Source organism: Hyperoodon ampullatus (assembly GCF_949752795.1).
Source record: "Hyperoodon ampullatus genome assembly, chromosome: 9".
Taxonomy (NCBI): Eukaryota; Metazoa; Chordata; class Mammalia; order Artiodactyla; family Ziphiidae; genus Hyperoodon; species Hyperoodon ampullatus.
Window position 1 is genome coordinate 61,864,669 of NC_136922.1, and position 26,235 is coordinate 61,890,903.

Below are 26,235 nucleotides of genomic sequence, written 5' to 3' on the forward strand. Positions count from 1 at the left end.
AACCCTCCTTTTCCTATTTAGAATCCAAAAAGTCTGAATAATATTCTCTATACGGTCATTCTTTTTTTTTTTTTTTTTTTTTTTTTTTTTTTTTTTGTGGTATGCGGGCCTCTCACTGTTGTGGCCTCTCCCGCTGCGGAGCACAGGCTCCGGATGCGCAGGCCCAGCAGCCATGGCCCACGGGCCCAGCCGCTCCGCGGCACATGGGATCCTCCCAGACCGGGGCACGAACCCGTATCCCCTGCACCGGCAGGCGGACTCTCAACCACTGCGCCACCAGGGAGGCCCAATACGGTCATTCTTTATTCAGCTTAGGCAGATACTTCCTTTTTTAGGCAAGACTGCTTGTCCTATGTATACAGTCATTTTAGATTAGATTTACAAGAGTACAGGCTAGTTTTTTTTACTCTAGTGTAAAGGTTTTTTCCCGCCTTCATCTTAAGCAGATGAATGGCCAAAAAAGACCCAGATGGAGACACAGCAAAAACATTTCTTTTCAGAGGTTACTAGGGCACAATTTACATGGAGGATACAAATGTGAATAGATAAGCAAAGAGGGGCTTTTCTGGTGGCTCAGTGGTTAAGAATCTGCCTGCCAATGCAGGGGACATGGGTTCAAGCCCTGGTCCGGGAAGATACCACATGCCACGGAGCAACTAAGCCCATGCGCCACAACTACTGAGCCTGCCCTCCAGCCTGCTCTCTGGAGCCCGCAAGCCACAACTACTGAGCCCCCGTGCTGCAACTGCTGAAGCCCACATGCCTAGAGCCCATGCTCCGCAACAAGAGAAGCCACTGTAATGAGAAGCCCGCGCACCGCAACGAAGTGTAGACCCCACTCGCCATAACTAGAGAAAGCCCACATGCAACAATGAAGACCCAACACAGCCCCCCCGCCAAAAAAGCAAAGATACGTGTGTAAAAGAGGCTTTTATACCAACAGTGTGGTATGGAGAGAAAAAAAAATTTAATTGCCAACTAACTGTAGTTTTAATTTTGTATGTTATAACTTTAATATTGGAGCATAATCATTGAGCAGGGAAAATACCTCCACCCTTTTACTACCATTTCCAGACATTTTAAATTATATGCTATTCCTGAATTTAAAAAAAAGGAACAGCAGAATAAGGATCATTCGGACCCTGAATCAACTCACTATTTTATAAAACCAAGTCTCAAGTAAACAGGCTTGTTTCTCCTCGTGCCTGTGCTGGAGGTCAAATGCTTACAATAGCCTAAAATAACAAGTTGACCTACGTTTTCGTAATTGGAAATAAGAAAGAAGTTCAGCCATCTGCTAATGGAAAGAAAAGTTTTGAAATAAAGCTAACAGCTGTCGTTTCTGAAGAAACATCTCTAAATTCTTCAGAAGACAGTAATGGTGCTTACGACAGCTAAAAATCATTCAGGGCGCTGTTCACTAATTACGAATTACCTGGGAAATCATGTTTGCACTTAGAAGGGCCATGCAGACTCCTTTTAGAAGTTGGTCTAACTTTACAACTGTCTGGGGTTATTCATTGCAGACTGAAGTGTTTCCTTTTCAAGTCCAAATAAGTCGAAATAAATTGGACAGAGGATTCTCTGTGAGGGAAAAGAGGGAGGAAAAGAGACTGTGCCCTCCCTTTCCTTGAAAAGCACTGGCTGAACCCAAGAATGGCTTCTATTTCCACCAAGCTTCAGAACAATCTGCAAAGCACTTCAGTGAAATGAAATAGTAGCATGTCTGGCAAATTGTGAGGGTTGACAGCAAACAAGAAGGAAGAGTTTAACTCCTCCTCATCGTCCAACGCTGGCATTAAGCTTCAGATAAGGCAAGAAAAATGGCTAACGCTGGGACTGCCTGCCCCTCATAATAGAAAATGGTCCTGCCAGAGATATTTTCTCATTTTTCTGATCACCTGTCTTCTCAGGGCCTGTCTTTTCTTATCGGGAGTAAATTATTTGTTTGCAACGTTTCTGAGATTGCTCTAAGAAGATCAGTAGAAATGTGGTGAGGAAAGAGAATATAATTTCACTGCCCTCATTTCTCTGAAATCCGGGGATTCTTGCATTGTGTGTACTTCCTGCCAGCTCGGTAATAATTAATGTAAAGTGTGTGTGTTTAATCCTGCAGAAACTTTTCAGGAAATAAGTGCTTTTAATCATTGTTTGGATGATCCTAAAGCATTTTAATATTACAGTGTTTAGGGCTTCCCTGGTGGCGCAGTGGTTGAGAGTCTGCCTGCTGATGCAGGGGACACGGGTTCGTGCCCCAGTCCGGGACGATCCCACATGCTGCGGAGTGGCTGGGCCCGTGACCCATGGCCGCTGAGCCTGCGCGTCCGGAGCCTGTGCTCTGCAAAGGGACAGGCCACAACAGTGAGAGGCCTGCGTACCGCAAAAAAAAAAAAAAAAAAAAAAAAAATATATATATATATATATATATATTACAGTGTTTAGTTGGCAAACCTCTGCAATAAAGAAAATACGTTGTTTGATTGAATTAGGTAATAAAGTTTCTTCTTGGTTTTTTTAAAACAGGAACTGTTGCTTTTCAGAAAAAAAGAATTTTTCTTGAGGAATCTGCATGGCAGTTTTTTGTGGTTCCTCCCTTTTCTGACCTCTCAGAGCTCTCACTGTCTGAACTATTCATTTCTCATCTTTCAGTATCTACTTTCATGTGCTTGCTGTTAATTCTCCTTTTATGTCCCAACCAGACTATAAACTCCTTGAAGGTAAGCATCATTTTAATGTTTATTTCTCAAAGTGCCTAAATCAGTAGATTGTCAGGCATTTGTAACAAGATTTTATGTGTTTAATCACATTTAATGATCTGACCCATTTCTTCTTAAAATAGTGAATTGCACCTCATTCTATTTTAATATCATACAGTCATCATGAAATGTAGTGTTTGACAGTCCCTCTTCTAAAAGGACCCTGGCCTTCTTCAGCACAGTGGTCTGCAGTAAAGTTCTTCAGTCCTGGGCTCTGGATGGTTTGGGTATCACACCTAATAAGTGTGATTTGAAGTAGTGTCACTCCATTGAATGAGCTTCATCACAGTGCATAGGGTCAGGCTGAGTAATTTCTGTGTGAGTGTGATTGGGAATTGTTCCAACTCTGAGAATCTTCCATGATGGGAGAACATAAGAGAGAATGCCTCTCTTAGATGGATATTTATTTGTTTTTGTGGGGTTTTTTTGTTTGTTTTTTGGGGTTTTTTTTTTTGTGGTACGCGGGCCTCTCACTGTTGTGGCCTCTCCCTTTGCGGAGCACAGGCTCCGGACGCGCAGGCTCAGCGGCCATGGCTCACGGGCCCAGCCGCTCCGCGGCATGTGGGATCTTCCCGGACCGGGGCACGAACCCGTGTCCCCTGCATCGGCAGGTGGACTCTCAACCACTGCGCCACCAGGGAAGCCCTATTTGTTTTTAAATTACAATTTATAAAGGGTTAATGAAGTTGGCCTTTCTGAAACCTGTTCTTGGAATTTGATTTTGGTCACTGATTGACGTTCAGGAGACAAACTCATGTTCTTGGATGTTGTGTATGTGTATGTGTGTGTGCGTTTCTGTGTGTATGAAAAACAAAGGAATCAAGTTAGTATTGAGAACATATCATTTAAATTCTTAGAAACCCCATAATTGCAGGTTTTGTGGCATGCGTATCATATGAAGAAAAGAAAAATAGCCCACTAAACTTGGAGGCCTTGCTCAGGCTCAGAATACATCATCAAAGAGTAAAGAGGGGAGTGTTGGTGATGTTGTTATCATTTTTATTTTTAGAAAAGCCCAGAGCTCAGATGAGAGCTTCCTTGCGTTGAGTCAATTTAGAAGTGGTGTGTAGTATAGCATGGGAAGTTCATTACAGATGTGAAATTATGCAGTACGTAGCAAGGGTAAATGTTTATTCATATTCCAAATGTAACCCACTTTAGTGGGTTAAGTTTAACCCATTTTAATGCTGCAGTGGGAAGTGGGTTTGCTGTTTCGGTTTGTGGGCTTGAAAATCTCCCTAGATGGTAAGAGAGGCACACCTACGGAAACTGGAAGGATATCCAGGCTCCCTCCTCACCTTTGGGCAATGTATTTGATTCCAGTTTATAAAAAATGAGTCCAAAGTCCCTACAAAAATAAATGACCTTCGTCCTGTTCAGGTCTTGTTTCAGACTGTTTTCGCCTTTCCTGTGGTCTAGGGGATGTTAAATGGTCTCTGTCAGGGTCCTGGCCGGGGCAGAAGGCACACTCAGCTGGGGTGTTGAAGAGAAGTTAATGAAAGAGCTTTTCTACAGAGGTATAGGCAGGCCAAGGGAACCAGAGATTCTGAAGCACCCAGGGGTTGCCAGCAGTGCAAAGCCGCGACCACTCCTGGGCCTGAAGGGGCAACAGGAGGAAACTGTGTTACTGCTGGAGCCAGGCGATGGCTAGAGCCACAGGAGAAGAGCCTGGACGGTGGTAGCTGTGAGGGTCATCCGTTGCAGCACCAGAGCAGGGAGGGAACAGGAATAAATACCCCAGCATACCTCTCCTCCCTCCTTCCCTTTCTTGCCCAAGCCTCCCATTGGCTGAACCCAATTGGAAGCCTGAAGCAAGGGTGCCTAAGGACTACAGTTCTTAGATGTTCATCTCCCTACCGCACACACACACTGAGGAGACCCTTGGGAGAAGCAGAGACCAGTCCTGTCAGAGAGTCAGTTCTTCCCTTCAAGCTCAGGGTTACCAACATAGTGATTTTTCACTGGATTTGCTGCGGGATAGAGGGCACAAGGAATGAATGAAATCAGAATTGGGGTGGAGCGCTGGCTTGTATGATCTGGAAAAAAAAAATCATGAATAGTAAAATATGAGGTATAGCCATAAAAAGGAGAAAAGAAACAAACAGCCGCATGGAGTAGTGGTTCAGAGCACCTGCACTGGACTGAGACTGTTCACGTGGGACCCCAGGTTGGCCTCTTACTAGCTGGCCAGTTTCTCTCTGAGGCTCTTTTTGCACATTTTAAAAGTAGGGATAGGGCTTCCCTGGTGGTGCAGTGGTTGAGAGTCTGCCTGCCAATGCAGGGAACGTGGGTTCGTGCCCCGGTCCGGGAAGATCCCACACGCCGCAGAGTGGCTGGGCCCGTGAGCCATGGCCGCTGAGCCTGCGTGTCCGGAGCCTGTGCTCCTCAACGGGAGAGGCCACAGCAGTGAGAGGCCCGCGTACCGCCAAAAAAAAAAAAAGTAGGGATAATGATCATACCTACCCGTGGGTAGGCTGAAGTGAAAAGATAATTGTAAAATTCTTGGCTTGGGACATAATCAGCACTCAAGAAATACAACTGCTAGCTGTTAATCCAAATTATAGAGAGGAAGGCTCAGTCTTGGCTCGTGGTCCTGTCCCGGAAGACGTCCTTCCTTCTGCACCAGGAGCCAGAATGGGTGAGGATAAGGGCATGAGGTCTTTATGTTTATAAAAAGGGAGTGTGGACTGCAGTCAGCTGAGAAACACCCACTGTCTCCTCCGTTCTTGGCTCTGAGTAAAGAAGGCTCTGGCCTTGCTTATCTCTCAGGTGGTGGTAGCCTGTGGAGCTTAGAAGTAGGCAGCAGAGAAATTGACTAAAGAAGGATATGTGCTAGGTTCCCACCCGGTCAGGGCTGGATGGGGGTGTATGCGGAGCAACAGCAAAATGGGGGAGGCCCACCCAGGCTTCTGGTCACATTCTTCACCAGCATCCCACACCAGGTCCTGACCCACTCTTTTCTGAGCCCGTGGCCTCCATCGCTTCATGTCGGGCTGCTGTTAAAAGGATTCACAGGCCTGCCTCAGAGTCTTATCCTGAGAAAATGACCATTCTTGGGAGAAGAGGTGACAGAGTGAGTGGGAGAGTTACACGCAGCTAAGAGTAGATCAAGAAGAAATTGGGGTCTCTTGAGGAAAAAAGGGCTCTAATAAAAGAATCTAAAGATGTAGTTGAGTCCTCTAAACTAGCTGGCTGTCCCTTACATTTTTGTAGTTTTAAAAATAAAAACTAGGGCTTCCCTGGTGGCGTAGTGGTTGGGAATCCGCCTGCCGATGCAGGGGATGCGGGTTCGTGCCCCAGTCCGGGAAGATCCCACATGCCGTGGAGTGGCTGGGCCCGTGAGCCGTGGCTGCTGAGCCTGCGCGTCTGGAGCCTGTGCTCTGCAACGGGAGAGGCCACAACAGTGAGAGGCCCGCGTACCGCAAAAAAATAAAAATAAAATAAAAATAATAAAATAAAAACTAGAAGCAAGTTGGATGAACATAAAGACACTGGCAGCCTTGGGAATTAGGGGCAAAATTCTGTTCTAAGTACATGAAGTCGTGGCATGGTTGCATATTCAACATGACTCTGTTTCTACCACTAGCATTTTCCTGGCTGATTTCTTCTCCATCCTTGGACTTCCTTCTGGTTTTCCAACTTATGCACCTCATCCCCTACCCATCCCCAGGTCTCCCCAACCCATGAATAAACCAGTGGTTACAGGGGCAGCACATTGTGTGTCAGTAATCTCTGGATTTTCAGCAGTAATGGGTAAGAGTGAGAGACGAGATGAGTGTGTGAGCTGGTGAGAAAGGACCAGATGATAATAAAAAATACACAGTGTTATGGGGCTGGCAGTCCTTGATATTTTGAAGATTACCTGGCCTTTGACAACCAGTAGATTTGATCCCCCTTCTCTCAGAAAATACTAAAACCTATCTAAAAAGCCATATGATAAATAAATTCAATCTCATAGCTACTATCTCACCACACAAGATGAGTGTAGGAAAATGTGGCTGATAGAATTGTGGCAGTTTGACATCACAGAGCTACAATGGTGAGGGATTAGAAAACATTCTTCCTAAAATTCTATTTAAAAGGAAATGCTATTTGGAAAATGTCCATCAGCTTCCATGCTTGTCACATCTCTGTCCCCTAAGTGTCAGAATTAGGGTCAAAGGACTAGACTGGAGTGAGAAAGTCAAATGCAGAAATACCCCTCTGGGTATATACAGGAAGCTCATGTATGGAGGAAGAGCAACTGTGTACCCATATTATTGATACCTGGAGTCATTTACTATGTGCGAGAGATAAGTTATCTTAATCAGTGGATACATTTAGAATACTTTAGTGTAATAGCTTTGAAAATATTGTTGATATAAAATGCATTTAGAAAGACGTCTAAAATTCCATAGTGAAAGTCTCAGTGGTGGTCAAGGTCAAGAATGCCTTCTTTCCGGAACCATCTATTCAGTGCATTGGTGCTCACAGGAGTGGAACAATGGAGTCCCTCCAGCATCCTCTGTCACTATGGCAGGCAGTGGAGGAAAGCCTATTACAGTGTAACAAATGAACTCTGAAAATAGAACCATCCTAAACAGCTAAAGGTTGCATATGAAAAACCTACAAACAGCTCCTGCCAAAGGCTGAGCCTCTTGACCCAGCAAATTATTACTAGTTCGATGTAAGTGGTTTCTTAGTGCCCAGAGGAACACCCACTTCCTACCGGAGGGTAGGAAACCCTGGACAGGGGAAGCTCCCACCAAGTGCTTGGACTCAGATGCTTGAGACAAAGGACCTTTCACTGTTGTTTAGAGGCCCAAGATCTAATCATTTCTGGCTGCTTTCTTTGCTTTTTCCTTTTCTAGTTTTTGAATTCTGACAGCCAAATCATGGCCGCACTAGGTACTGATTGGTGTGTATCAGAGTTTGCATATGTCAGGTAGGTCATGCTGCACATCCTGGCTGAAGGAGACTTCCAGTATGCCCAGTTGTTCTTTTCCTTTTTAATCCCATCAGCCAGCTTGTGACTGGCCATTTGGACACTGTGAGCAGTGAAGACGATTTGTCTTGCTTGAACCTAGCCCTGAAAATGCAGTACTGATGGCTGCAATAGACATTCTTAAGGAGAATCTGATTTTTTTCCTCTACTTCGATAGTGGTCACTCAGTTGATCAGTCAAACAAACATTTATTGAGCACCTGGTGTATACAGAGCTCTGCTTTGGGAGGTGCTGAAGAAAGTAAAGCTGCAGGGTAGCACTGGGGTTTGGGGGGCACTAGGGTGGCTTTCCACTGGATTCACATCTCACTTTCATTCCATCAGAAGCCACAGGACACCCGCTGGGAGTAATCATGGTGAGGGCTCTGCCCTGAGCAGCCAGGGTTAATAGGCCACATGCCTAGAAGAGAAGGCGAGACAGCAGGTTGCCCTGGAGGAATTTCCCTGTGACCCTCTCCTTGCCCCTTGACAGGATGCAAGCAATCCTTTCATTCAAAGCCTGCTGGTGCCTCTTGTATTTGCCTTTGCATTCATTATAGGCAGGAAAAGATGGCTTTGTCAAGGCACAGACTTCCAGTGGAAATGATGATCTAGCCTTTGTGAGAAAACGCTCCTTTGTCAGAAACACTTAACATACAAACCAAGAAGCCTCCTTCCTTCTCAGAACACTTAAAGTGAAACCAATGTCCCAGTCTTCCCTTTTACCTTCCCCTTCCTTCTCTTCCCTGTAATGCAGAGCCCAGAGAACTCCTACTCACCCTTCACTGCCCAGCTCCAATATAATCTCCTCTGTGAAGTTTTCCTCCTCCTTCCGACTCACCCCTGCCAGGGGCGTGGCACTTGCACACCCCCCTCCCATAGGCACCATTCAATTCTCTTCCCTCTGGAAGTGGGAGCTGCCTGAGGGAGAGAACTTTCTTACTCATCTGTGTGGGCCCAGCACCTAACGTGAGCTCAGGAACAGAGTGACTGGTAAATATTTGTTATGTGGACAAATTAGGAAATTGATAAATGATCTTTTATAAAGGCACAGGTGTGTAAATATGCTATTCCTCCTTATGACAGTACCACTGGAAATAGATAAACAGAAGTTACAAGTACAAACTTCTTCAGACAGGAGGATAATATTAAGGAAAGATTTGTTTTAATATCTGGTTTCTGATTCTGGTCGTGGAAGCAGGAACTTTCACATACCGGGATTAGGAAGACAAATGTGCCACTGTACAAACAGCAAGAGGATATGACTCTCCCGCCAGCACACGGGACAGCTGTCCCAAGTGCCGTGAAGACAGGCGACCCTAAGATAACAGCAGGGGCCGGTGGGGGGGTGGTCTATTCTTCTTGCTCTGTTATGTAATGTAAATATTCTCCCTTCCAGAAATGATTGGGCCCGCCTGTTGTTTGCCTTATTCTTAACCCTTTAATTATAGACCTGCCAATGCTGTCATCCACCCTGCCAGGGTGACAGGAAGGCTTCCCTTCCTGCATACATTTGTTCAAGCATGTGGCATCCAAGTGATAAATACACGCTGCTAATGCCAAGTTGAACGCTGAGGTTTTAATTAGCATCTTGCAGCTTGCGAAGGGTTGCTTTGACTCTTGTTTCTCCTTCCTGTACATCGCTGTTGCGCTTCCTGTGCTATTTTTGTTGCTTTGTGGTACGGTGGGTGAGATGTCTGAAGTGTTGCTATAGTGTGCGTGTTTGTGATCTTTAGAAATATTTTCTCTGTAAGAAGTTATTTTTAAAGCAAGTGATAAGAAACCGCAGAGCACTGAAACCCTGGAGAAAAGCAAAACTTGAGGCTCTGGTTTTCAGGAGGCTTGAAGTATCAGGGCCACAACTACAGCCACACCAGACAACCTGACTGGGCCTCATCTGTCTTTACTTGGCTTACAGTAATAGGTGAGGTTTAGGTTGGTTATAGATGAAGACAGAATTAATGCAACCTTAGACCTAAGTAAACAGGTTTAGCATTGTGAAGCAAATGTATTTAATGCTTGTGATAAAATGATAGGTCAGCCTTCCCAAGATGACCATTGGGTGTACATAGTATTATTTTTATGGGGTACAAAGGAGTTGGCCAACTTTGGGTAAGGTTCGGTTGCCTTTGATCCTCAGCGTCCATATCTGTAAAATGGGATAATACTACCCACCTCACAATGCTGTCTGATGATCCCGTGTGATAATATATATGAAGTCTCACGAGGTAGCAGTGTTCCTTGGGAGAGGCAGGATTTTATAGTGGAAGAAGCCTAGTTGTCAGAGTTGGACAGACCTAAATTTGAATATTCAGCTTTACTACCTATTAACTGTGTGACTCTGGGCAACCTCATTACTCCTCGGTTTACTCGCCCGTACAATGGGATTGATAATCTCTATTTTATAAGCTTGTTATGAATATTAAATAAGACTGCACCTGAAACACCTAACAACATCATGTAATGAAAGCCTCTCAATAGAGGTTAAAATACCTGTGTCTCTATTTATGATACATGCCGCAAATGATCTTTCAGAAAGGGGGGTGTCATCTTAAAATTGTATTTATACAAAACCTCTCAGGTAGTTGGATTTCTCTCTCAGTTACTTTATTTTGCACCCCCAACTACTTTCTGGGAGAGACACAGTCGACCTGAAATGATAGTTAATCATGATAGTGATTATGATTAATCAATGATAGTTTTGCCTTCTTGTGGAGGTTACTTAACAGCCAAGCCTCCCAGTCTCTTCTGACCCGCAGTCCCCAACTCTCTTCCTCCTCAGACACAACTCCAACCGTGGCAGAATCTTCCAGAGCCGTTCTGTGCTCTGCCAACACTGGGCTGGCTGTACCATGCTTTCACAATTTAACATCTTAGAGAGCTTTTCATATCAGCCACCTTATTCCTTTTAGCACCTTTGTAGTTTTCCATAAACAGAGTTTTTTTTTCTTTTTTTTTTTTTTTTTTTTTGCAGTACGCGGGCCTCTCACTGTTGTGGCCTCCGGACGCGCAGGCTCAGCGGCCATGGCTCACGGGCCCAGCCGCTCCGTGGCACGTGGGATCCTCCCAGACCGGGGCACGAACCCATGTCCCCTGCATCGGCAGGCGGACTCTCAACCACTGCGCCACCAGGGAAGCCCCCATAAACAGAGTTTTTAAAGATCACTTGAAAAAAATAATGTAGCCAGTGGTTATGTTGTCCACATTGTACATGGATCTTTAAATTTTTTACTCCGAAAAGGCTAAGGAAGAAGTGACTATGATGCGCTTTAGGAAAAAAATGTCTTAGATGACTCAAAAATGCCAAAGATATACATAGAGAACTTCAATAAAGTTGTCCTATGAAATATGAATTAATGAAAGCACTATCTCTAAATTTGTGTATTATTTTATATCTGGTTTTAAGTACATATGTATAACTGAATTAATGAATTAAATAGTATTAGTAGATATCTGATAATTTCACTGATATCTCTAAAAGTTTATATATTCAAAAACTTTTTGTAGAGGATCTGCTCATTAGGAAAATGGAGGCTGCCTTCTGCTGGGGGTTGCTTAGAACTCCCCAGTATTTAGAAGTTCTAGTCTTTTTAAAAAATATATTTATTTATTTATTTATTTATTGGTTGCACTGGGTCTTAGTTGTGGCACGCTGGCTCCTTAGTTGTGGAATGTGAACTCTTAGTTGCGGCATGCGTGTGGGATCTAGTTCCCTGACCGGGGATCAAACCCAGGCCCCCCGCATTGGGAGCACGGAGTCTTCTGCACTGTGCCACCAGGGAAGTCCCCTAGCAGGTCTATTCTAAACAAACAGAAATCAAACAAAGTAAAGCAGGCATAGGCTGAAGTGTCACCTGTATTACTAAGGGCAGGCAGGAGGGTGGTTAGCCAGGTGGACTTGCACACCATGGAACCCCAGAATTAAGTAGGCTTACCTGTCCCCCAGGTACTGCAGAGCTAGATCACCAGAAAGGCAGCCCTTCACCTCCAGGGCAGCGCTCCCAGGTGCTGACACAAAGCCAGGCGACAAATGGCTTCCATCTCCCCAGGACACAGCATAGGCCGAGATCGAGGGCAGGAGTTCACTTACTGAGTGAGCTTCACAGGCCAGGAGTAAGAAAGTCTTCTGCACTAACACTGTGTATTTGGGCATAAAGCCTATACTCACTCTGACTGATTCTCACCACACATGTGAGGCAATTCGATTATTCTGTGGCAGGTGAGGGGTTCACTTGTTCCATCAGCGGGGGAAGGAGGGCTTCACCAGAACTGCTGGTGTTAACCTGCCACCTTTTCACCTCCAGGTCACCTGGAACCGCTCTGAGCAGAGAATGCGGCAGGGGAGATTGTAGCTGCTCCACAACTCTGGTAATTTAAGGGATTCAGGAGAGCTCTCAGAGGGCATCCCGCCCAATCCCTGTTTTTACAGATGAGAAAACTGAGGCCCACCTGGGTTGGGGTGGCGAGAGTGGGTGAAAATCACTGAGTGAACTGAGAGTGGAGCTGGGGCGAGAAACTCCCCGGGTCATTAACAAGAGCACAAATTTCTGCCCTCGCTTGAGATGCCCATTGCGAGAAGTCTCTAAATTTTCCATTTTCCAGACTAGTTCTCTCTTTCACAGGAGGATGCATAGCCAGTGGCCCTCTGAAAGGCAGGTTCCACTGCAGCTGGTTCTGTTTTCAGCCTGTAAGACCAACAGTGACCCGGCAAACGTGGCCAGAGTGAATGGCTGCTGACGTGTCCATTCCTGCCATCAATTACTACGGTTCTATTAACCGTGCCGTTTGTTATGAACTGAACCAGTTGTGAGGAATGGTGGTGTTAAACCAGAGGGCCCATTTGTTGCCAGACTGGTTGCTGATAAGCCAGGTCTAGGCACGGGCTGAATATTTCTATTGATAATGAAACTGCGGAAGAGTCACACACAGAACCTGTTACATAGAGGGCTCTTGAGGAAGAAGAATAGGGATGGACGGTGGGAGAAATAGAGAGAGGGAGAAGGGAGAGAGGGAAGGAGGGGAGGAGAACAGAAAGGAGGGAGGGGATTCCAGTTGGTGAGATTTCACATTTTTTGGTCTAAAAAAATGGCAGAAAAAGGAATAATGTCCTAAGTATCCTTGCTTTTCTAATGCTGCTTTCTACAGTGTTCAAACTGTGTTACATCACTGAAGCAGAAGAGAAATAAGAGCGAGCTGAAATTTTCACTTTAGCTTCTGCACTGCTGATTCCTCTGTGGGATCAGGGCCATGGGGAGAGAAATCAATTGGCTCTGAAGCAAAACAGACCTGGATTTGAATTTTGCCACTAACTGTGTGACCTTGGGAAAATTACTTAATCTTTTTGAGTCTCATCTTCCTCATAGCTAGGAGATAAAAATACTTACAAGACCCCTGTTTTATGCTTCCTTAATTAGCACCCTGAACTTTGTCTATCATGTTTTTCCTAGTTTATTGTAATTTTTCCTCTTTTAAAAAATATATTTTATTTATTTATTTATTTTTGGCTGCGTTGGGTCTTCGTTGCTGCACACGGGCTTTCTCTAGTTGCGGCGAGCGGGGGCTACTCTTCGTTGCAGTGCGTGGGCTTCTCATTGCAGTGGCTTCTCGTTGTGGAGCACGGGCTCTAGTCACGTGGGCTTCAGTAGTTGTGGCACACAGGTTCAGTAGTTGTGGCTCGTGGGCTCTAGGGTGCAGACTCAGTAGTTGTGGCACACAGGCTCAGTTGCTCCGCGGCATGTGGGATCTTCCTACACCAAGGCTCGAACCCATTTCCCCTGAATTGGCAGGCAGATTATTAACCACTGCGCCACCAGGGAAGCCCTGTAATTACTTTTTAAATGTTTGTTTGCCTTCATTGCTGGACTGAAGGCACTTTGAAAGCAGGGACTGAGTTTGCATTGCTTATGGCTATATCTTTATATAGCACTGTGTAGCACAGTGCCTGGCATGTAAGTATTTGACGAAGAGATGGATGGATGGATGGATGGATGGATAGGTGGATAGGTGGGTAGAGGGATGAGCAAATAGATGGGTGAATGCATGGAGAGATGATTCAGGAAAATTGTAAAGATTAGATATAATGTATATAAGCGACCTACCCCCAAATCTAGAATCTACTGGGTACTTAAAATTCCTTTCCACTCTTGGTAGAAGACCTCACTTCCTCTTCTGTCTCTGCACTAAAACTTCCCTCTATTTGACTCCGAATATAATACAGGCAAAAAATCTTTCTTTCCTTGCCAGTAGCAACATTTCCAGGGCTATGATTTATGAGCTGCTTTCATGAGAATTTAGTCTATCACTGCCACTACCACTATGTATGTAGAGACACAAATACCCACAGTAAGCTCAAGGCACACAAGAAAGATATTATTATAATAGGAGAAGAAAATGGTTTTTCTAAATGGCAAGAGTAGAGAGCTGCCTGGAGCTACACCTAAGTTGTCTTTTCTAGAGAAGAAATCTTCTTCAGGAAAGAGATGTTTAAAAGAATAATTATCAAGAAATAACTGAGCAGTGGGGAGAGGGAATGGGGGAGGGGCAAGATAGGGGCTTAAGAGGTACAAACTACTGTGTATAAAAATAAATAAGCTACAAGGATATATTGTACAACACAGGGAATATAGCCAATATTTTATAATAATAACTATAGATGAAGTATAACCCTTAAAAATTGTGAATCACGGTGTTGTACACATGTAACTTAATATTGTACATCAACTATATCACAGTGAAAACACAGAGTCCTAACCACTGGACTGCCAGGGAATGCCAAGAAAAGATTTTTAAAAACCATTTTCTACTAAAAAAGAGAAATAACAGTAAAATAATCTCTCTTTGCTCTCCATTTTAACAGCACTTTCGGTCTAACCTTTCTATATAACATACCACTTTCTACCTTATGCTTTGGTTACAATGCACATGTGGCCAGAAGTTGGATGCCCAGCAGGCAGTGCTTGTTGAATGAGTGAATGAGCTGATGTCTTTATTTCATCTTCTGATTTCTCGTGATTAGATTCTGCATCCTGCCTTTATAGCTACACCAGTGCCTAGTGCAATATTTTGTGCCAAGTAGTCTGTAAGTTCTAGGTAAATATTTGTTGGATGAATAAATGAATGCCTGGCTTCTGGAGGAAAGCCAGGAAGACATTCCTCTGATGAAAAGAATTTGTGAAGAGGCAGGCAAATGCTGGAAGGGAGAGTGTTGGGGGTGGGGGAGAAGAGAGGCTTCCAGACTGAATGGAAGTAGTGCGTGTGGGGTTGTCTCTAAAGAAATAGCAGAGGAGGAGGTATGTGAATTTTAAAGGAGGGAGTTATCCACCAGGAAAGCAGCTCCATCACGCTGGGAGGAACCTGCATGTTATAGAAACTTAGGACCAGGAAGTGGGCAGAAGGCCCTGGAGGAAAGGGAGACCAGGGACACAGGCAAGAGGTAATGACAGTGATATCCGAATTAAAGTTCCTATATCTTTTATCTCTCTTGATCCTCATCCCCCTTTATTGGAAAGAGATGGTCACCTCCGTGTCACTGCCACATCTCCCAAAAGAGTTGTTCATACTCACAAGTTCAGTTTTCTCAACTTCCATTCACCCTTCATCTTACTTAACTGTGGCTTCTGCCCACACTCCATTGCAAGGTCATCATAAACCCCTTGTTGCTAAAGCAGTGGGTCCTCCTCATGCTTGTCTCATGTGAACAGCTTCTGATACACTTGACCACTTCTCCCTTTTAAAATCTTTCTTGTCTTGCCTTTCACATCACCCCATCTCATGGTTTCTCTCTTATCTCTTGGGTCTCTACTTACTCTCCTCTTCTGCTTATCCCTTAAATGTTGATGTTCCTGGGGGGTTCTGTCAAAGACCTTGTGTGTCAACTACTTTAGGGGCTGCAGTCGCCATCTGTATGCTGGGGCTTCCGTTTCTAGATCTCTTGCCTAGTTCTCTCTTCTAAACTCCGAGCCCCTTAGATATGCTCACTTGGCTGTCCCATAGACGTCTCTTTCCAACAGGGAAAAGCCGAGTGCATCACCATCTGCCCAGCCTGCTCCTCCTCTGGTCTGGCCTATTTCTGTGAATCACTATCCATCCAGTTCCTTATGCCAAAAACCATTCATCTTCTTCCACCAGAAGTCATGTTCCCTCCTCTCTTTTTCTGTTTACATCCAATTTATCATCAAGTCCTGTAGATTCTGTCTTCTCAACATCTTTCAAACCCATTGCATTTTCTCCATCTCCACTGACACCGTTCGAGTTCCAACCATTAGTGTCACCTGCTTAGGTTACTACCCAGCTCCCTGATTGGTCTCCACCCCCCCTTATCTTCCATCCCTCCCGTCTTCTCTTCCTCCAATCTGATTTCACCCTGCGGTTGGAGTGATCTTTCTAAAATGCAAACTGGATGCTGTATCCTCCTTCTGCATATTTCCCCTTCCTTCTAGAACAAAGGTAAGCCCTTAGCATGGTTTTAAAAGCCCTTCATTATCTAGCCCCTGCGTGCCTCTCTAATTTCATTCCTAGCCATTCTGAAGCCTACACACACACATGCACACACCCGTCCCCCACCAACACACCATGGTCTCGCTGTTTCAGCCAGCAGGATGAACCACTTCTAGCTCTCAGCACCAAGTTCTGTCTTGCCTTTCGTCCTGACAGGCCACACCTTGGTCTACTAGTCATGATCCATGAGCCCATTTGTTCACAAAGGCACTCCTTGCCGTGGGCTGTTGTAAGTAGCTATCCGGGTGACAGCGTACCTCCTTGACTAGGCTTAATGTGCAATGGTACTGAAGTTACTTATGATTCTCTCAGTCTTTGGGGACCCTAGGTCTTGCTGTTAGACTCCACTTTTCTGGGACAATTCTTGAAGGAGCCCTGCACAGAGCTGCTCGAGGCCAGATGTAACTGGCCCAGGCCCCATTCAGCCTTCTGAAGGTTAGGAAGTTCTGCTAGATACTCCTTTATATATCCTCTTGCTATTGGATTGCCTCCTTCTTTGTTTGTATCCCTCAACAGGAAGGCAACAAATCTGCCTTTCACTTAACCAACTCTTTATTGAGAAGCTACTACCTCCTGAATACAAGAGTCAGGGCCGTTCCAGTCATGCTGTTAGTGCCCAGCTGAGGGGATGGGTTAGGGCTGAACCCAGTCTGGACTCCCCTCACCAGGCCTGTGCCCTGACGCAGGGCTGTGTCTACCAAAGGAAGCATATTCTTTACACACAGGTGCTGTCCAGTGACCAAGCCATGCACCTGCCTGAAAGGGGCACCTTTTAAAATTCATCAGAGGTACTTGATAAGCTAAGGGTGACCCAGACTTCAGAGAACAAGATAAATGAGGTTCTTCCTCTCATAAGTGCTGTCTAGCCTGGGCTATATTTTTGTCTCAAAATACAAACAAAGAAATACACGAGCACATAGTAAAAAAAGAAAAAAAATCAAATAGTGAAAAGGCTCTGCAGAGAATTTAAAAAGGTATCCAAGACACAGCTTTAGTTTGAATGGTACAGGAAGATGTCTCTGGGGAGCCAGAACATTTAAGCTGAGATCCAAATGATAATGAAGCCAACCATGTATAAATCAGAGGGAAGAGACTAACATCTCTAAGACTGTGTAACATCTCTAAGGCTGAAACAACAAGGTTCTACTATACAGCACAGAGAACTATATTCAATATTTTATGATAAACCATAGTGTAAAAGAATGTTTTTTAAAAAATGTATATATATATATATATATATATATATATATATATATATATATATATGTATAATTGAATCACTTTGCTGTATGGCAGTAATGAACACAACATTGTAAATCAGCTATACTTCAATAAAAATGGAAAAAAAAAAAAAAAAGGCCAGAGTACCTGAGGTATAGCAGGCAAGAGAGGAGACAAATGAGATGACCAGGGAGAGGTGGCCAGGGGCCAGATCACGCAGAGCTTGAAACCCTACTTGCCTTGTTCACTGAGGCGTTCCCAGGGCCTGCCTCGCTGTATTTATTCAATAAATACCTGTTGAACAGGAGAAACTCATCATGCCTCTACAGACAGAATACGTGGCCCAGACAGAAGCTCCGTGTGGCCTCAGTGCCCTCTAGTGACCACAGACTCCAGCCCAAGGCCCTCGATGGTTGGCTTCATCATCTTTAGAAAATCTCAGTTTAGCCTTGGCCTTGGGGCCCAGCCTGTGGACCCAGCAGTAATTTCTGGAATATGTCTTACTAACTATTCTCTGCAATTAGGACTAAATCAGTTACAAAAAATCCCTGAAATGAGAGCGACAGTCAGATGCACACCAGGGCTTCATTCCTTACCCAAGCAGCAGTTTCCAAAGAGAATACATGGATGTCTTATTTCTCAGGGGAATGCCAGGGGCCTGGACAGGTGACAAGTGTTAGAACACATTTCTGTATACCTTAGCCTGCGTGACAGAAAGAAAGCTACATAATAGCCTTGACATCTCAATGTCTCGCGGTAGTTAGGATGATCTCCAGGTCATCTCACCGCTCAGGCATGGCACTGTTGGGCTGGAATGGCCTGACAAGACCATAGCCGCAGGCTGTGCACTCTGGCCCCTCACACGCTTCCGAAGACCCATGCCTGGGCATCGTGTGTGTGTGTGTCGAGGATACGTTGTGGCATGTACACAAACATAGCATACTCCTTGGGCTGTCGTTGTCTGCTTTCATTTGGATCCCAACCCATTCTGTGCCCATTGAGCCCAACAAATTCCAAACTGTCATCTCATTGTGAAGCTGTCTGTGGCTGATTGAAAAACCTGTTTCCACCCAACTTCCCTGGAAAAAGCCCATGAACTGCAGCCCGTTTGCAAATGTGTGCATCAGTAAATCAAAAGTGACAGCAGAGACCTGGCTCTTCTGGGAGAGGGGATGGCAGAGGGAGGGACCCAACCCTTCCACCCTCTATTTCCCAAATCATCCTCCTGATGCAGTATATGCAGCTTTGCTTGAAATATTCTTAAGGGTGGGTCATCTCCAATTTCCTTGGTAGATCATTCTCAAAATTGGTGAATCTTTCACTCCTCTCATTTTCCAAAGCCCCTGCATGTGTTTTTCTGTGAGTCTAGTCATCCTCCACTGAGCCAAGCAAAGGAATCTGGCTCTCCTTGATGTTTACAGGTATTTCCTCTCTGGTTGTCACTTGCCCAAGTGTAGCACATGGTGTTCTCTAATTTTTCTTCATTAATCAGTCCCCAAATTCCTTTACACTTGCTCCTCAGGTGATTCCATCAAATCAACATATTTCTGGAGCTAAAAATGCTTGGAAGAATATAGCCTTCCAGCTGCAGCCACCAAAACTTGGAGGATTAGCGTGTTTTTGCCTTACTCCTTGGCCATATGTTTCCACAGGTTCATTCCCAGGAGCGTTCTGTGCAGCCGTTTGCTTCCACACAAATGTACTTAGTTTCATTTGTATATATTTTCTAATTGAGTATAAAAGGCATCAAAAATTAAAATGTATATTGATAACCTCCAGTGTTTGGTGAGGGTGTGGGGAAATGGGCATTCTTTCACACATGATTGAGAGTTCCAACTGATACATCTTTTTGAAGGCCATTTTCACAATAGCTTTGAAAATCAGAAATACACCCATCACCCAGCAGTTCAACTAACCCAGAATATAAACTACGTGTATAGCCTATCATTGAAGCATTGTTTCAAAATATTGAAAATAACTTAAATGTCCATCAATTGGAAATGTTTTACATAAGTGAATTAAATGCATTTTGGTATTCTGGTACACAGATATAGTGGAAAACCAACCCACAGTTTTAAAAAAGGAAGCCACAGATCTATATGTACTGACATGGAAAAAATGCCTGAGAAATATCATTAAGTTCAAAAGCAAATTGCAGGACACTATATATGATATGAGACCATTTTTATAAATTTTTTTTTTTTTTTTTTTTTTTTGCTGTACGCGGGCCTCTCACTGTTGCGGCCTCTACCGTTGTGGAGCACAGGCTCCGGACGCGCAGGCTCAGCGGCCACGGCTCCTGGGCACAGCCGCTCCGCGGCACATGGGATCTTCCCGGACTGGGGCATGAACCCGTGTCCCCTGCATCGTCAGGCAGACTCCCAACCACTGCGCCACCAGGGAAGCCCCTATAAATTTTTATTCTAGCCTTTTACAAGACAAAATCTGGAAGGATTCGCATATGTCTATTTATGGTGCTTTTTTCTGAGGTTAGGAGCTTTCTAAAATATACATTTTTTAATTGTTGGGATTTTTCTGCTTTGCAACATGCTGTGTATTTTAACAGACATATTAAAAATTATTTTTGTCGTGCTCTTGATCTAGAAAGATGACTTTTTATGACCCATGCTCTCTATCGCCCGTCTCCCTCTCCTTGGGCCTCACACATGGAAGAGCTTTCCGTATGCTGATCCCAGAATTCCTCATCCTCCCCAACAGTTCAGAATGGTAGCACTATCCTTTCAGGGTTTAACTACTTCAGCACGTAAGGTTTTCTCAAAATTGTTTCTAAGGGTTTTTTTTAACTTTTTATTTTATATTGAGGTATAGCCGATTAACAATGTTGTGATAGTTTCAGGTGCACAGCAAAGCGACTCAGCCATACATATACATGTATCCATTCTCCCCCAAACTCCCCTTTTTTCACCTGTACCTCCAGGCCCCTCAAACCAGCTTCTCTTTCTTTTTTCTTTTCTTTTTGTTTCATGTTCCAGTCTTTATAGATTATTTCATTTGTGTGGTTTTATTACCTATTTTTGTAAGCATCTAAATCTTTTTTCCCCTTTTCCCTCCCTCTTCAATGAGCAGAGATACCTGCTTCCCATCCTACTTAGAATTGCTCATTAATATTTATTTCACAGAATTTTTAAGAGGGCCAAGGGAATTGGGCTTGGGTTTTTACTGCAGAAGCCCTGGTCTCTTTTCTTTTGACTTCACCCTTAGTTCTTCTGGACTAATACTGTGCATGCTGCATGTGTTATTATAGGAATTATTTTTTATTGGGTCTTTTTACTTCTGCTTTATTTTCAAGGTGGTGATTTATTTAGACAGCATGTTCAAAAAGAGAAACCACCTAGTGCTCCCATGAATTTATTTCTCATTCATGTTAATTTTTATACAAGCAATATGAACAGAAAATTAGGAAATGCAGCTGAGCAAAACAAGAGAAAACTAGAAATTGCCTATGTTTTCACTATCAAGATTAGCAAATGTTAATAATTGGGTTTATAGCCTTGTAGATCATTTCTATGTATATGAATATTTATCTCTTCCTTAAAATGGGATCATATTTGTTAAATTGTTTTATAACCTGATTTGTTTTGTGCATAATGTAGCATGAATATTTTCCTATGTCATTAAGGAAAGATAAGGATAACAACAAGGATAGAGTTTACTACATGCTAGACAACCCATCCTATCTTCAAAACATGCTGTATGTTGGGTAGTAATATTACTCCCATTTTGTAAATTGAAAAACTGAAGCACAGAGAGGTGAGATAACTTGCCTGAGGTAACACAGCTAGTAAGTGACAGAGCTAGGTTTTGAACCTAGATAGTCTAGCTCTAGAGGCCGTGCTCTGGACCACAGAGCTCTGACCCATGCCATCATTTTCATGGCTATAGTAGATGGTAATTTATTTAACCCTTCCCTTCTTTCTGGGCTGTTAGATTCACTGTTATACACAAAGCAGCAATGAACACTTTGTTCAAGCAGTCATCTTTGTACACATGTTCAATTACTGCTTTAGGCTGAATTCCCATGAATAGAATTGCTGAGTCAAAAAGTTTACACATTTTTTAAAGTTTGGATACATATTAGTCAACATTAAGCAATTTATTTCCTAAGCCTCTTTGACCTTTATAATTCATTGTTCCTTTCAAATAATGTATCACTGTCCATCTGGGTTCAATGGTAGTTTTTTCCTTAGAACATGGAGCTTCTCCTGTTCTACTTCCTCCTCCTTCCTTCTGCCTTATACCCATTTCTCTAAAATGTTTAACAAAATAATACCCTTCCCCAAAGCATTAATGCCTTTTGTTGTCAGCACTTCCTGTATCTTATATCTCCTGGACTTTAACTATTAGATGGGGTATGTGTATTAGTGGAATACTGTCCCACCATTTGACTTGATGTCAGTTTTTTTTTTTAATTTTTACTTTATATTGGAGTATAGTTGATTTACAGTGTTGTGTTAGTTTCAGGTGTACAGCAAAGTGATTTAGTTATACATATACATATATCTATTCTTTTCCAGTTTCTTCTCCCATATAGTTTATTACAAAGTATTGAGTACAGTTCCCTGTGCTATACAGTAGGTCCTTGTTGTTTATCTATTTTATATACAGTCGTGTGTATATGTTAATCCCAGCCTCCTAATTTATCCCCCCCCAACCTTTCCCCTTTGGTAACACTAAGTTTGTTTTCTAAGTCTATGAGTATGTTTCTGTTTTGTAAATAAGCTCACTTGTATCATTTTATTAGATTCCACATATAAGTGGTATCATATGATATTTATTATTGCTTGCCTCATACGACTGATTTTCTTTCTTTTCTCTATTTTCTTTTTTCTTCCGAGCGTCACAAGAATTGCAGTAACAAATCTGTTATATAGCTTTTTTCCTGGTGTTAGTCTCTGTAAAGTAGGATGGACTGCCTGGTAAGGATGACAGTGTGTCAGAGGCTGGAGGGCAGAGCTCCCTGCTCTGATCCCACCTCTGCCTCCCGCTTGTTTTATGACCTTGAGAAAGCCACTTCATCATTCTCATTTCATGTTCCTCATTTGCTAAATGAGGAAGGTGAACTAAATGATCTAGAAAACCTATTCCATGTTTAAAAAAAAGATACGGTGTCAGGCTATCCAAGAGTAAAGCAGATTTTTAAAAACTACTGTGTGAAACTGGGACAAATGTGATGTTGGCAGGGCCGTGTTGGACGCAGCTAAAGTTCGTGTCAACACATTAAAAATGTTTTGTGCCTTGTCTCTTGGCCAAGGCCTCCTGACAGTGCGCTTTAGTGGCTCGTGAAACAAATCCCTAAGACCAAGGTAGTTATAGTTGTTCCACTGAAGCGTGACAAATGGCCTCTCACTTTGAATGCATTTATGAGAAAGAAAAACCTTCCATGACAACAGCAGTGGAACTTAGTTACAGGCTTCAGGTCTGGGGGCAAGAATGGAGATAATCACTAGCTGTGGCCAAGCGAGAGAAGACAAGAGCCTGAGCTCACCTGGGAAGAACCAGGACCAGGTGATACAACAGTGACAACAGCACAATGACAACATTAGTGGGGCTTCATGGAGAACTTGCTGTTTTCCAGGCCCAGTCCCAAGAACTTTATATATATTATCTCATTTAATTGACACAATAACCCTAAGAGATCGGTTATGAGGTCGGTACATTTATTTTTCTGTTTTATAAAGATAAGTTTTGAGAGGCTCTTAAAAGAAGTTGAGTAACATGCTTCAAGTTATTCAGCCAATAGTTGTCAGAGGTAAGATATGAACCCTGAGAGTTTGTTCATTTATTTAATACATGCTGTTTGAATGTCTGTTATGTCAGGCACCCTTCTAAGGGCCGAGGAGACCTAAGTGAACAAGGCAAATTTTCTGCTTGTATGGAGTTTGGCTAATAGTGGGATGAGCCCAGTAATAACAAGCCAACAAATCAATAAATAATTTCAGATGGTAATAAGTGCTGTGAAGGAGAGTGAATGGGGTTGGGGGAAGGCTGCTTTACACAGGATTGGCAGGGGTGGCCCATGGGAGGTGACATTTGAGCTGAGCCCTGCATGACAGAGCAAGTCAGCCATGCAAAGCTCTATTGGAGGAGAGTTCTTACATGGAGGGTCCACAGGAGCAAAGGCCAGGGGCTCAGAAGAACTTGGCTTGTTCTAGGCAGAGAGAGAAGGCCAGTATGGTTGGATGATACATGAAAAGGGGGGAAGTGCCTGCAATGGAGTGAAGAGGAGGGCAGGAACCAGAGGACACAGGGCCTTGGAGGCCACAGTATCATGTTTGTATTTTTTTCCAAGTGCAGATGGGAGACATTGGAGGATTTTAAGCAAGGGAGCATTGTGATCTCCCGTCTCTGTGGATGGCTTTCTTCACCTCTATGTGACGTTGCCAACAAGAAACAACCAGAAAGGGATAAGGTGTTTATGTGCAGGGAAGCCTAAATGAAAGTTTAAAGGTTAGGAGCCAGCATTTCAGATGAATAAAAATTCTAGGTTTTTCACAGAGCAAGACTGAGATGAACAGTGAGAGGCCATCTAATCCAAACTTCTGACTTTAGGTAAGAAGACCTTAGGAAATCCAAGTTGAGCATCTGAGCTATGTTTGAAAACCTGCATTAAGGAGACTATTTATTTTGGGCGGGGGGAACTTCCCTGACTATGTAGAAAGCTGTACTCTAGGTTCTGAATATTCTTGACAACTTCTTGGTCTGGGGGTTGTACTTACCTTATAGAGTAAATCTCATCCAAAATAACAAGACAGCTTTGGATAGATGACATCTCAGGGATTCATACTTCCATGCAGTGTGTGTGTGTGTGTGTGTGTGTGTGTGTGTGTGTGTGTGTGTGTGTGTGTGTGTGTGTGTGTGTGTGTGTGTGTGTGTGTGTGTGTGTGTGTGTGTGTGTGTGTGTGTGTGTGTGTGTGTGTGCGCGCGCGCGCATTGATCTTTATATTTGGAAAATATTTTTGAAGGTGTCATCCATATTTTAACATTCAGGACCTGGTTTTTCTGGTGAGGTGGTATTGTATGGATGGTTCTAGAATTTTGTTGTAAACTCGGCAACATGATTTATTTTATTTGAATGTTATTATAAACAAACACTCATCTTAACCCATTAAAATTGGTCTGTGTCACATATAAGATGAAATTAATTGCTTCTTTAGGTTAAAAGCTCACTATTACATTGTCTACTTTGACAAAAGTATTAAGAGCTTCACTTTTATTTAGCAAACTAGGTTTGAATAACAACATAAACCATTATTAATACACTGTATTTGTGTGTGTGCCTATGTGGCTGATTATCCATAGGTAGGTTCGTGACAATGCAAGCCTAAGAATCCAGATGCATTTGTATGAAACTATCTTAGGAGGTGTTTAGTTGCCTCTGTGATAGGATGGGCCCCAGAAAGCGAGTATGAATTGTGAAAGAACTTAATTTAAGCTACATAACTGTAATTGAGTAGGATTTGGGGAAGTCCACCACTCTTGAGTTACTTTTTATTTATAGTAAGTATATTTGTTTCTCAGGAGGGGAAAAATTCTCAAACTGTCTTACTGCATGAGATTAGAAAATTTCTGTTCCTTTGCATGAAAGTAGTATGTGACAGTAGCACAAGGACAAGAGCAGCATAAGGATGGGTGTGGGATGCCATAGGCGTGCAGGATGACAAAAACAGAGCTTCCTTATCAAAAAGCACTGAATTACAGAACTCTTAAAGCTTCCCCAGCTTAACATTCTATGAGTCGGGGAAAAGGATTTTTCCCTCTGGCTGTTTAAGCTAGAGTATGTTTTACCAAGACCTTAGCTATGAGCTCAGGAGGACTCTAATAACTCCGTCAAAATTATAAATTCAGCTGTCAGCACTGGGATTGTTGAGTTGACTGAACAAGCAGATTTTCTCCATTGTCTGCTTTCTAGATTGATGAATAACAATTGCGTCCTCTCCATTTTGTTGTAACTCTTTCACTCTGACACTGGTTGCTGAGAGGTTTTCTGGAAATTTCCTAAGTCCCACACTGGAGTAAATTCAAGGACATAATGCGATTCCAATTGAATCATCAGTGTCTCAGCTGTCAGACCTAGGAGTTCAGTTGGTTGAGTTGTACCACTTCAACAGATTTAATATTACAGACTTGCCACTTTGTGTCTTGCCCTCAAGTCTTAATAAATGGGCTAAAGGTCTGACTGGAATCTGTGAGATAAATTATATGTTTATTATGCCAAGTTAAGTAAATACTGTTTGAAAGGATTACGGGAGGGTACAATCAAGTTAATTGCTTTAAAAATCTTTTTTGATTTACTGGGCTCTATGAAAATGGTTAAGCAATTGATTCTGTCATGGTAAGCGACATGAAGAAAGTGGTGTTGGATCCACAAGGGTTGCCATATACACTTACCCCCTCATGCCTGGAACTGTCCCGTACATGAGCTGAGAGGCCCCTGGGACCAGAAGGCAAGTACTGCTGACAGACAGTTGTTCCTCCAGAGAAGACACAAGTTGACAGTTTGATGTTCAAGCTGACGGATTGATTTCTTTCTTTTTATTCTAGATGCTGAAGAATACCAGCCTCCAATATGGAAATCCTACTGTGAGTATCTAAAATCAGAATCTCCTCAGAAGTCTTTAGTCGGCCTGCCTTTTGAACAATTTTTGCTGTTGATTTAGTGCACACAAACTCTCGCATCACAGCACTGCAAACCCAAATCTCTCTCTGCTGAGGAGAGATATTGGTCAGAGAGAACTGGAAGAGCCCTGTCCCCTGGCCAGGACCTCGGAGAGCCAGCTGC

General features: G+C 43.3%; 1 protein-coding gene across 3 annotated transcripts in view; it reads left to right on the forward strand.

Moving 5' to 3' along the window:
* The window catches only part of CHN2 (chimerin 2), a gene marked incomplete at its 5' end in the record, with an annotated part of 343,976 nt that overhangs the window by 136,775 nt on the left and 180,966 nt on the right, over window positions 1-26,235 (forward strand). For all 3 annotated transcript variants that reach the window (XM_079711987.1, XM_079711988.1, XM_079711989.1), the window contains one exon: window positions 25,998-26,036. In XM_079711987.1, coding sequence (XP_079568113.1) covers window positions 25,998-26,036 — 39 coding nt within the window. Of the gene's footprint in view, window positions 1-25,997; window positions 26,037-26,235 lie in introns of those variants that run through there.